This window comes from Littorina saxatilis, linkage group LG7, assembly GCF_037325665.1.
Source record: "Littorina saxatilis isolate snail1 linkage group LG7, US_GU_Lsax_2.0, whole genome shotgun sequence".
NCBI classification, from domain to species: domain Eukaryota; kingdom Metazoa; phylum Mollusca; class Gastropoda; order Littorinimorpha; family Littorinidae; genus Littorina; species Littorina saxatilis.
Window position 1 is genome coordinate 20211248 of NC_090251.1, and position 13375 is coordinate 20224622.

Sequence of the window (13375 nt, forward strand, 5' to 3'; positions counted from 1 at the left end):
ATTTGACACACTTGCGTTACGCATTATGCGGTAGTATTGCGCGGGGCGAGACTGCTTTTCGTTGCTCGCGCGCTGTAGCGTTGGCAGCAGGGACCGAAATACAGGGAGCAGCCGTGACCGAGGGTCATGACCTATTTAGCTGCCAACTTAATCGTAAGCCAGGAACAGCCGTGTAATAGGTGCTTGATTTTGGTATTTTGATTTTACATAACATTAAACCTTTCTTGGGGTTCATGGTCATGGCAACAGCCATATTAATATTATATGATGTATAATATCATATTTCAGCATATGTGAATTACATGGCATCATACCAAACTGTCATACATTTTTATTCCTACATTATTCTGATTGATCATGATCACAACCAAACCTACTATCAGTGGACACATCCAAATGCAAGCGCCTGTTCTTGACAACTTGCCTCAGTGACTGATCTAAAAATATAGGTCCTTTGCCGCCACGGACACTGTTTGGCCTGTAGGTGAAATGTACAATGTATTTTCTGATTTGTGCACAAAAGCTTTTTTTTCTTTTTTTCAACATAACAATGTTTAATGTCACTGTATGTTTGAAAGACCATGGTCACATTTGTAAAACAAATGTTAAATTAAAAAATATAAATAACATTTTGGTTCATGATTTTTTCCTACACCTGTGCTAAAAATAAGAAATAAAAATGTCGGTATATAAGTCACTCAAATACTTCAAAGTATGAATGGTTAGAGTTTGTTGCGGTTGACCCTGCACAGTTCGACCTATGATGTTTTTGTTGAACAATTTTGCCGTCACCCCTCCCATAGGATGACGTATTTCACAACTTCCTGTGTTACACAAACTCAGTGATGACCAATTTTGCCTTCACACCTCCCATAGGGTGACGGATTTCACAACTTTCTACTGATGAACAATGTTGCCTACACCCCTCCCATAGGGTGACGGATGTCACAACTTCCTGTGTACACAAACTGATGACGTATTTCACAACAAAATGGCGCTGCCCGTGGTACATACGTCACAGAAATCGCCCATGAACAAAAATGTCTCCTCCTGCAAGCTACTTACCCGTCGCCAAAGACGAGCCGCTGGTGCGGCTCGTCAACAAAGCCGCCCTTGAACCTTTTATTATATGAACAAATAAAACTCAAAAGTCGATCGAAACCTGTTTCCATGTAACCAAAGTTCGGTGTGTGTTTGACGGCAAGCAGCGAGTTTGAAGAGGGACTATGGCTCACCACTGAAGTTCGACTCTTAGTGCAGAACGAGGTGTGCGCAGGCTGACCAATACCTGTACAGGCTGCGTCTGCCGCTGTGATATTCTGCCTTGAGACGCTGGATGCGAGTCTCCATCCTTCTGTACTTGAGACGACGGGCAGGCGGCGCTTCTCCCCTGGGCCCATATGCATGAACTGGAAGTCAGAAACACTGGAAGTAGAGGCCTCTTTTGAAAGTGGGAACTCCCGAAGTTAACTTTCTAACTGTTCCCTATGCATGAACGCCGTAATGCTGACTTCGAGAGTATTCGGTCAAGGTCGCGAAAATTGGGGGAATCCCAACTAGTACATGCGTTTGTTAACGGTAAGCTTGGCGACCAGAAGAAACAAGTCTCATCGCGAGTTCAAAAGGGCGAACGTTGAGCGCGCTGTGGTATTAACAGCGTTATTGCTGTTGTTTTTTGAATGGTTAAACGAAAGGGTCGGTTCAAACCTGTGATGATTGTCTTGGAATCGAATGACTGCCTAGCTATGACAATGACTTTGTTGACCTGAATGTTAGGGAGAAAAATAAATGATTATGTTGAACTTTTTTTCTCCTTTTTAATTTTTTTTTTTATCTCAGTTGCATGCAGGCAGCTTCAACCCTTTCTTTTTTGCCTCTTTTTTTGTTTTTTGTTTTTTTGTTTGTTATCGACTCAGCCCCTCTTCTGCCAGTGCAATCAGTAGTCATGTACATGTATGTATTGGTTTTTATGTACGTCCGTATTTTTTTTTCTTTTTTCTGTGATATATTGTATGCTATGATTTTTTGCAATGATGTTTAGCCATAGTCCGTTATACGCGTAGGTGTGCGAGAATATGTAAGCGCAGTGCTTTAAAGATGTCCATGTGGGAATGTGTAAGTGGGCGTAGTCGAATGTCCATGTGGGAATGTATAAGTGGAGCATATAAGAATGCCCATGTGTGAATGTGTAAGTGGAGCGTATAAGAATGTGTAAGTGGAGCGTGGTCGAATGTCCATGTGTGAATGGGTAAGTTGAGCGTATAAGAATGTCCATGTGTGCGATGTGTAAGTGAGACATGGATGTGTTCATGACTGAATGCGTAAGCACAATGCAAGGAATGGCCAGAAAGGTATGTGGGAGGTGTGTTTATAACCTGCCCTGTTATATAGTGCTATAATTATGTCTTATGTAAAAACAATGTCCTGTTTGTATTATTGTTATGTACCACGCCTGAATTTCTCTATGAGATAATAAAGTATTCTTATTCTTATTCTTATTCTTATCCTTCTTTATTGATCTTTTTTCTGTTCTTTTTTCCTGCTTTTTATATTAAAGTCAAGATTGGATTTTTTGTGAAAGCATAGGACAGTTTCTTTACGCAATTAAAAACAAGTCGCGTAAGGCGTAATTACTACATTTAGTCAAGCTGTGGAACTCACAGAATGAAACTGAACGTAGTCCGCCGCTAGTGCAAAAGGCAGTGAAAGTGACGAGCCTGTTTGGCGCGGTAGCGGTTGCGCTGTGCTTCATAGCACGCTTTACTGTACCTCTCTTCGTTTTAACTTTCTGAGCGTGTTTTTAATCCAAACATATCATATCTATATGTTTTTGGAATCAGGAACCGACAAGGAATAAGATGAAATAGTTTTTAAAACGATTTCGGACATTTAATTTTGATCATAATTTTTATATTTTTAATTTTCAGAGCTTGTTTTTAATCCAAATATAACATATGTATATGTTTTTTGGAATCAGAAAATGACGAAAAATAAGATGAAATTGTTTTTGGATCGTTTAATAAAAAAATAATTTTAATTACAAGTTTCCGATTTTTAATGACCAAACTCACTCATTAGTTTTTAAGCCACCAAGCTGAAATGCAATACCAAACCCCGGCCTTCGTCGAAGATTGCTTTGCCAAAATTTCAATCAATTTAATTGAAAAATGAGGGTGTGACAGTGCCGCCTCAACTTTTACAAAAAGCCGGATATGACGTCATCAAAGGTATTTATCGAAAAAATGAAAAAAACGTCCGGGGATACCCAGGAACTCTCATGTCAAATTTCATAAAGATCGGCCCAGTAGTTTAGTCTGAATCGCTCTACAGTACACACACACACACAGACAGACACACACACACACACACATACACCACGACCCTCGTCTCGATTCCCCCCTCTATGTCAAAACTTGACTAAATGTAAAAATGAACACAGAGACAAAAACCGGTTGTTGCAGCGAATGCAATTGAGACCTATAAAGAAAAAGATCAATAAAAAAAAAAAATTAAACTTTTTTTGCTCCCAGCGGCATTTGAACCCGGAGCGCCGGTTCGAATTTTCGAATCCGTAACCACTGCACCATGCTACTCGAATGAAAAAAACCTGATGAAAAGATGTAATACTAGTCGTGATGGTTTGAAAGCTCGCCACCTTCGCCGAATGACTCGAGCACGTTTTTTTCGGTTAGTAACTGATCGAACTGTCGCTTTTGAGCCACTCTGTTTCAAGCATTTCACCTAAATTAAACAAGAATGTTACAGTTTGTGTCTATGGTGCAAGGTAGCCGACCGTCTCATTGTAGCCAAGTTACGACAGTTGCTCGATTGACGCATTTCACGTCTTCGATATTCTGTCTGAGCTCATTTCCCAGTGAGCTGCCTTAAAAACAGGAATGTCCTGCAATTGTAGTATGCGTTGGAGGTTTCTTTTGGAAGCAATATCGTCGTATAATGATGTCAAGTGAGAGACCCTGCAAATTCACATTGAAAGTGGAAACTTCGGAAGCAAAGTTGCCAGCTACTCGGTATGCAAGAGCTAAATTGAAAGCCGAAGTAGTGGCTTCGAGAGTTCTGAGGTCAAGGTCGAGGAAATTGGGGGAATCCCAATTAGTGCGCATGCGTTTGTAAACGGTAGGCTTGGTGACCAGAGGAAACAAATCTCATCGCGAGTTCGTAAATGGGCGAACGTTGATCGCGCTGTAGCTTTGACTGTAGTTGTTGCTTCTGCCTAGTTGAACGAAAGGGTCGGTTCAAAACTGTGATGATTGTCTTGAAATTAAATGACTGTCTATAATAATGATTTTGTTGACCAGAATGTTGGGGAAAATAAAACATTTTTTGTTGATGTGGTATACGGTAGCGAAGTCGGTTATGTTAAACATCTTCTTTTTTTAATGATTGTGTATCGGTAAAACTGTTTTGGACAAAATAGGTTGGTTAGAGCGAACGTTTGGGTTACTGGTAAATTTGAAAAGGCAGAAATCAATCAGTGTTTGGAGAATCAAGATATAAGGTGTTGTGAAAAGAAGATAAGTTCAGTGACTTTCATATTAATTGGGAAAATGTGTGTCCGAATTTTTACAAAAGATAAATTGTTGTACTTTGGTATTTGTACATTTTGTTTGTCCTCGTTAATTGTGTACAGGATGTATGTTTATATAAAGCTGAAAGTCAAGATTGGATTTGTTTAGCCTACGCGCGTGTGTGCATGTGTGTTAGACATAGACATAGACATAGAACACTGTATTATCTCAATTACGAGAAACTCGGGTGTGATGAATCATAATAAACAACATAAAACGTAAGAACATCAATAAAATATCGAGGCACAAATACTCAGCTCATAATAGTGTGTGGTAAGTGGGGATGGGGGGGTGCACACACACACACACACACACACCATCGAACACATGCACACACACACACACAAACACACACACATGCACGCACACACACACACACACACACCGTCGAACACACACATAACGTCGAACACACACACACACACACACACACACACACACACACACACACACACACCGTCGAACACACACACACCGTCGAACACACACACACACACACACACACACACTCACACATGCACACACACACATACACACACACACACACAAACACACACACACACACACGCGTGCGCACACGCAAACAAACGTATGAAGGAACAGACGCACAATTACACACGCACGCACGCACACATAGGCAGGCACTCGCACAAATACATACAAACACACGCACGCACACACACACACACACACACACACACACACACACACACACACACACACACACACACACACAGATAAAGCAATGACCAAAAAATAGCAGAAACTTACACTTCAACACTCGAAGACACACACACACACACACACACACACACACACACACACACACACACACACACACACACACACACACACACACACACACATAAAGCGATGACAAAAACAACGGCAGAAACTTACACTCAAACCCACACACACACACACACACACGCACGCACACACACATACACACACACACACACAATCACACACTCACACATGCACACAACGAGCCCATTTTTCATAGAAACACAGTAACCCCCTCGTATAAGCGGGAATGAAAGAGTGGTGGCCAATGACCCAGAACAAACAAAAGTCAAAGCTGGCAACTCAGGTTTGTATTCAGGAAAATTTGCACGAAATGCATGCACAAAATACGACTTTTCCTTCTATTTTCTCTCTTTGGGACTTTCATTTGCGTCAGCTCGGTTTGATATGAAAAACTGAAGAAAAGCCCTGCCTTTTTGCACTGAGAAACTGTGGAAGTAGCGTGTTTACTACTAGTGGGGCTCCTATGTTGCAAAATCATTCAAATCATGCAACAAACACCAAATTAAGCAAATATGAAGAGTTTTATGTGCTTAACAAAACCTGATACAGAGCCATCGCGAAAAATAAAAAAATGGGTAGTTTTTAAACAATTTTTCAAAATGGCCGCCAGTGTAAACGGTTGGGTATGTTAGGCATATTTCACTTCATGTGATTAACAGCAAATTTGGCGTAAATGGACATTTGCTTTTGCTTAACAAAACCTGATACAGAGCCACCGTGAAAAAATTAAGAAATCAGTAGTTTTTTTACAATTTTCAAAATGGCCGCCAATAAAAGGGTATTTAGGCATTTTTGATGCTACAAGACATTCTCTTGCAATAGAAACTAACACAAACACATTTTTAAACAAACAATACATGTATTGTTGGTGCAGAGAATGATTGGACGGTGTGGGTGGCAGGGTTGAAGAATTTGTGGATTACCTAAACTGTGCAAAAATAAATATATTGCACCAATTTTCATACCAAAACGAAAACATTCATTCCTGTGCTGTTATATTCAATGTATGCTATTGAGGGCACTCAACTTGGCTAACTGGAACACTTTTAAGATAAAAGGTGGCCTTTACATGGGTTATTTGACCGCCGCCCAAATAAGGGTACCCCCAAAATAAAACTGATAAAAATGTAATGTATCAACTAAAAAGTCGACTAAAATTCATAATCGCTGTATTTCGAAAACGTTGTTTGTTCTCATGTGTTTACACAACTAGCACATTCCGGCAAGTGTCTATACTCAAAAGAAACTTTGGCAGTACTTGAAACAACCATCTGTCATATATACATGCGAAGTCAAAAATATGTGGGATGTAAGTCAACAAACCTGTGGCAGTTTTTAAAATATTATTTCGTGAAGATTTGAAAGTGTACTCAAACGGTTGAACTACGCCTCGTGCGTAGACACACATTCCTGAAAGTTTCAACGCAACCCACTTGGTCATTGCTAAAATACATGGATTTTAGTTGACTTGGGTATCCCTCAAATTTGACACATAAACATCTCATCCGTGAGATCGACACATACATCAGGAGGTACAATGGCACAACACTAGAAATATGCAAGATGGCGAAATAAAACAACCTGTTCTGGATGGATAATCAAGTTGACTTTCTCTTCGTATACAACAGTGACCCAGTTGTGCCTCAGGAATTGTCGTCGGCTTTTTAAAAGGTACCCGAAGTTTTTGTCACATCTCTTTGTCACGTCAAGGGTATCCTTATTTTGACGGCGTAAATGATGATGTTAAAAAAAAAATGTGCCAGATAGCGAAGATGCGAGCCTTTAATGGCATAGACAGTTTGAATAAAATGACACAGGAATAAAAGTTTGAGTTGGGGTATGAAAATGGGTGCAATAATATTTTTGCACAGTTTAGATGCTGACAGTTTTCACAGGCATGCAAGCACATTTGCAGAGAGCTGTGCTCTGCAGTCCTTCTTAGCAGCGTTTGCAGCGTTTTGTTGTACAGCTCTTCTTGCAGGCACACCTCGTGAGTTCTCGGCACACGCTGGATACCTCTTGAAAGCTCGTCCAGAATGACTCCCACTTTCCAGCCTTGAACTGCCAGCCCACAGAGTTTGGAAGTCTAATAGGTAGATGGCTCTTCTCAATCTCATGTCCTGCAGCAGCACCTCACTTGTAAGGGGATTATGGTCAATTTGGCAGCTCTTTTTACTGAAGAGGTACCGTCTAGCACTGTTTACACCCAGTACGTTGCTGGTTTTGTCCTACAAATGTACACCAAAAAGCTCTTGTGCTGCCCTGTCAGTGGTACTCAGCTTACAAAGAGGAGCAGACAACCTGAAGAAAGTTTGAGTGACGTCTTCAAATGCTTGCCATACTTCCCAAGCCTTCTGATTCCCCAATACCATTGAAGAACGACATAGTGTCACAGCCTGTAAGGCTATGCAAAATGGGCAGACAGGGTGACTTCTCTTGGCCAATGGCTTTGGCAATGTGGCGATACACTTCACGAGCAGAAAAAAACGCAACACAGCTGGAATGAGAAGCAGACTGTCTGGCCTCCTCTACATCCATGGTGCAGGAAATCAGCCTGGGGTACCCTTCACACAAAAGATGAAAAGTGACATTTTTATTTGAATGTATTTGAATAATGTTTACTATCTCAGAGAGTCGGTCAAAGCCGGGTTAGCAAGTCTTCACACAACAGACCAAAATGAAAGAAAATTGTATTTCATGAATTCGTATAATTCTTACTGTTTCAGGTTAAAAAAAACAAACAAACACAGTTTCCAGTGACCCAACTGATTCTGGAATCTTTCTGACCGCTACATTTATTCGCTTCAAACAGTCGCTAACAGAATGTTGACCATAGTGAGGGTTCGTACGTTAAACCCATCAAATTCACAGAGGTCGCTTACAAATGATGTGCAAACATGTTCCAATTAATAAAAATAAAAATATCTTACTGTTAAGATGTATTAGGTAACAAACCTTGATACAGTAGTACTACTACTAGTGAAATCGGCTCCCTTCTGTGGCACCGGAATAAATGCAGAACGCTTGTTCCCAGGAACCGGCATGTGGTGTAACTCTTGTATATATCCTGTAAAAATAAAATTCACACCAATGCACGGTCAACTTAAAATAAGCAAAAGGATGAGAAACAAGCAACAAACCAAAATTGTAAAACTCAAAGAGCGGTACCTCTTCATTTTTCAAAACCACTTATCTCATTTGATTAGCATACACTGTATGCTTTTGTCTGTTACCTACCGTCTTTGAAAGTTTGATCACAACACTGTAAAGACATGGGGAGTGGAGTGTTTTTATCTCCAGCTGGTCATCCTACTATCTGGCCTACCCTCACTCAGTTTTTGACTCTACCCCTCCCCACCTTATGGAAGTCCTTAACGTAGGCAGGACTAATCATTTATCATACCATGAACAATCTCTTTCTCCTCGCCTTTTATTCAAAGTTCGTTTAATCTGTTTAAAATCACCAGCGTGGCGATCATGATTTCCTTACTTGTAATCAACAGATAGATCTAGATCTATCAGCATCACAATCCAGCTGATGAGCTATTGCAAGATTAAACAAAGTCTCTGCATTTCAGCGCTTCACCCGATGAATAACAGACCCCAGGGGAGAATTAAACAGTAAAATGATGTGACATTGGTGAATGGATGCGTATTCTTGAAAACTTACCTTCAGAAACGTTGTTTTCGCTCAAATCAAAACACGCAATGTTGCGGAGGCCGCCATCTTGAATTTTCATGCTGCGGATATATAAAATTCTAAAAACGATCAAATTAAATACCAGAACACAAAAATACCCATAAGAGTATTTATGTCATGCATGTGTTATCAGCAGACAACTTCTGGTGCATGGTAAACCATTGAATTTTACATTTGCTGAGTTGGGAATATTTACTGCTGAGCGCTTTTGGTACGAATTTCGTCTGCTGTAAATGCAGCCTTTTATTCCCTATCAAAGACAAAAAAAACGATTTCTGAAGTGGCTCTGTATCTGAAATCCCTTAAATAATTATAAGGAACAATATCACAAAGTATGATGTTTGTTGCAAGATGTGAATGATTTATGAGTGCGTCTGCAACATACGAGCCCCACTATACTGGGTCTGGCTGAAGTACATTTACTCTCATTTACTTCCTCGTTAGCTTCCCATGCATGCGAAAAAGAGGATGTACTTCCGATGTCGCTCAAAACAAGTAGTCGCAAACTACCCTGAGTTACTTCCTCGCTTTGCTTCGAAGTAAACCCTTTTTCCGGCCCATGCATACGAAAGTGAGGCAAGTACTTCCGATGTCACTCAAAACTTCGGGAGTTGTCGCGAACTTCTCCCATAAGCATACGGGCCCTGGCCACAGCGTTGATTGCACCCCTGGACAGAACCTCTTCCTGACGAACTCTCGTCAGAAAATACCAGAAGTTGGGATGTCGCCGTCCCACAGTCGCGTTCCAGCGCCTGTTCCAGGCTGTAAACGATTATTATATGAAGTCTTATATCGCGCGCGTATCTCCAGACTCGGACTCAAGGCGCAGGGATCTATTTATGCCGTGTGAGATGGAATTTTTTACACAATACATCACGCATTCACATCGACCAGCAGATCGCAGCCATTTCGGCGTATATCCTACTTTTCACGGCCTATTATTCCAAGTCACACGGGTATTTTGGTGGACATTTTTTTTTATCTATGCCTATACAATTTTGCCAGGAAAGACCCTTTTGTCAATCGTGGGATCTTTAACGTGCACAGAGAACAGAGAACTAATGTAAGGACGAGATAAATGTTTGATATCATCGACACACAATTTCACGTTTTTGGTTGAACAGCTATGGATTATGTTGTTAAGTAGTTGAATGTACCAGAGCAATAAAATAATCACGTGTATGCATGTCGTTCATGTCGTTCGTGTCGATCGACGAGCACAACCACCTGAGCACACTCTTTCTTGCGCCTTGCGGCAGACTATGCGGTCAGCGCCACCATTAAAAATACCACCCGCAAATTGTTTAAAACTGAAAATGTGAAAAAGAAGATTCAATCTAGCACCTGAGACAAGTGCGGGTTTCTTTTCTCGTGTTTAAATTTACCCGACGCGTGTGTCTAGAAGAGAGGAGCAAGTGCCGAGAGACAAAGGGTTAACGTATTATGTCCTTTTGACAATCTAGCAGTTCTGATGGTAATAGTTGCTAAAGTGAACCAATTTATATCACTACAAGTGATCGTGATGAATTCTTATCTTGGGCAATACAATATGTCTGCATTGTGTATTTAAGTACACCTGTGCTCGTCATTATCTAACATCATACTGTCCGCTGCGTTTATCACATTTGCACGTGTCGTATATATATATATATGTGCAAACGTTTGCTTACCTTCAACGTGGTTGTTGGACCTAGTGTCGACGTCACGACGGTAGACGTTCCACTCAGCTGGCTGAGCGACGTTGCCTGGTATGATATAGTTTCTCCTGAAGTACGCCAGGAAGACCTGAAGGCCCGCGACTTGACGGGCGAGATTTGCAGTGAGAGGGTCAGTGAAGAGGGTTTGGAAGTTCTGACGCACTAGGGCGACCGGCAAGAAAGCGAGTGCAAGCACCTTCTTGATCAAGTCCTGGACATCTTGCCAGTGCCGTCCAAGGCGTCGCAGAAAGCCGGGGCCCGCTAAACGCTCCTGCCTGGCGCGTTTCCAGACGGCTGAACACAAATGGAAGTAACAGCTCCTGACTTCAGCCTGCTGGAACTCTGTGTGAACAGCGGCTCGAAGAGCTTGTTCGAAGTCCGTGATGAACAGGGTTGGGAGCCATGGCGCTCGAGTCAGCCGCTCAATCTTCCCCTTCAGTTGCTGCAGGATCGCCCTGTAGTTCCCCACTTGGTGATCCCCCATCAGCACAAACGCCATTGCAATAACCCGGTCCGTATGAAAAGCTTGAAGAGTTAAAAACTGATGGTAGGGTCTCGGGCATGACTTGAAAGTCCCATCAATGTAGACGGTTGTGCATCCTCCGAGTTCTCTTCATGCCTGGTCTGTCGCGAACATTACGTATTGCCAGAAGTTGTCCTGTTCAAGCAGGAACCGGCTTTCTCGTTGGGTGGTTGCCCACACGCCCTCGATCAGCACTTCTTCAAAGTTGGCTGGGATTGGCGGTATTTGCTGCATTCTGGTCCTGTTGAGCGTAGACCTCACCGAATGAAACGCTGGCACGTTTTCTACGCCTCTTGCATCAGCACCAACGACTTCGCGGTCGTAAACAGCTCGAATCGGCAGGGTTGGATCGCCTCTTATCTGGAGCCTCATTCTGTTCAGGGTTTCGGAGTAGTCAAGGAACTTGCCCTCCTCTCCGTGGATGTGAGGTGAAGCCTATTTGTGTGGAGAGAAACAAAAAGTTCCATCAGTCATATTTAAATACTAAGAAATTCTAGTCGGAAATGAAGATACATGTACACAACTTCATACACATTTGATCACACCACTGCGTGCAACTGGGCTAAGTAAATACATTATACGGAAAACGCTTAAACAAATGTCCTAATGTCCCGGCATTTCACTTATCTAGGGATCCCTATGGTGTTTGAGTTACTTCCCATGCAGTTCGATCAGTTTATGGGAAAAGTTACTTCCATTGTTTTGATGTATTAGTGGGAGACAACAACCAGATTATTAGAACTTCTCGTGTCTTTAGCATACATTTGGTTTTATAACAATAGAGTTCATGTACTAATGATATATAAATGTGTTGTACAGCGCAATGAAAACTATTTGAACGTTCTGGTTTTTGTCAATGTTTAGGTTTTACCTAATGCAAACCACACACACATAAACATACCACCACCAACACCAACAGCAAGATGTAACATTTCTTACTCACCCCAAGGACAAGAACAGCCTGGTTGTGGTCGCCTTGCCGATCAAATACGTTGGTTTGAAGACCAGCGCGACAGTGCGGACGCCAACATTTCCAGTATATCTTGTCTCTGGCAGTCCTATTGTGATGATATCGAAAACTTTCATTTAGAAGGACTCTCCCGCCGCGCTCGCCACCTACAACTCTAGCCATGATCAACATGAAAATGTCACGGGTAAATTCGCGACTTACTTATATAGGTCTTCCACGGATTGTTTCAAACATAACTTGCAATTTGCAACTTATGAAATTGAATTAAAAAGTATTCATCTTTTCACAAGGCCGCCAAAAAGAAAGGCCGCCGAACAGAGAAGAGTACCGACAAAGGAGGAACACCGACATAACAAGGCAATACACAATTTCATTAAATATGAAAATGTAGCGGTGTATCGGAGACTTTCAACTTGTTTCACATTTAAAGGAGCATAGACACTTTTTAACCCAGGCAAACACCTTATTTATTTTATAACTGATTAGCGACAATCGGGTCTCGATGTTCATTTTGTTGTGTCGTTATAGCGGGTTTTTTTTCAAGGCCAAACATCCACGACAGCGCACAGGGACGTTACCTTAACATTAGATTTTAGTGTAACGAACACAAGTATGTGTTTTTCGCGCTGTATAGCAAGATGTACGGGGTACATTGTAAACAAGCAAAACAAGAAAAACAAAATATAGCTGTCCTTTATCCCCGCTCTCTCCCCCCCCCCTTCCCGCCCGCAAACCACCTCTACCTTCCTTTCTCTCCCCAAACCCAGGTGTGCATGCGGCGGGCCCTCTGTTCACTTCACGCATCTCTCTCACAGGTCGACTCTCATGCTTAAAAACATCTGCAACACCGGTCACTTTAAACCAAAGTTCAAAGAGAATCGTCTTGCTACAATGTCCACGTATCATTCTTCTGAAGTTCGATAATTGTTAACAAACGATTTTCGGATACACTTATGAACAAAGTATCAATTGTCAACTGTCTTTCCCGGCCGTACACTCCAATCCCTCCTCCATCTTCCCGTGAAGGGGGGAGAGCGAGAGAGAGAGCGAGAGAAAGAGAGACAATGACAATGACAATGACAATTCTTT

General features: G+C 41.7%; 2 protein-coding genes across 3 annotated transcripts in view; one reads left to right on the top strand and one right to left on the bottom strand.

Moving 5' to 3' along the window:
• Positions 1–13375, top strand: part of LOC138970871 (glycoprotein 3-alpha-L-fucosyltransferase A-like) — a 111055-nt gene that overhangs the window by 11966 nt on the left and 85714 nt on the right. The gene's annotated exons all lie outside the window — the stretch shown is intronic.
• Positions 9621–11735, bottom strand: LOC138970307 (uncharacterized). Its single transcript, XM_070342786.1, has 2 exons — positions 10767–11735; positions 9621–9858 (listed from the first exon to the last, which is right to left on the bottom strand). The coding sequence occupies exons 1-2, from the start codon at positions 11290–11292 to the stop codon at positions 9689–9691; spliced, it is 696 nt and encodes a 231-aa protein (XP_070198887.1). The 5' UTR covers positions 11293–11735; the 3' UTR covers positions 9621–9688.

Bases quoted from the DNA above. Each gene is read 5' to 3' on its own strand.
- LOC138970307 (XM_070342786.1), bottom strand. From the start codon at position 11,292: ATGGCGTTTGTGCTGATGGGGGATCACCAAGTGGGGAACTACAGGGCG. The intron at 9,859-10,766 runs GTAAGCAAACGT...AATCGTTTACAG, and splicing joins GTCCAACAACCACGTTGAAG to CCTGGAACAGGCGCTGGAAC.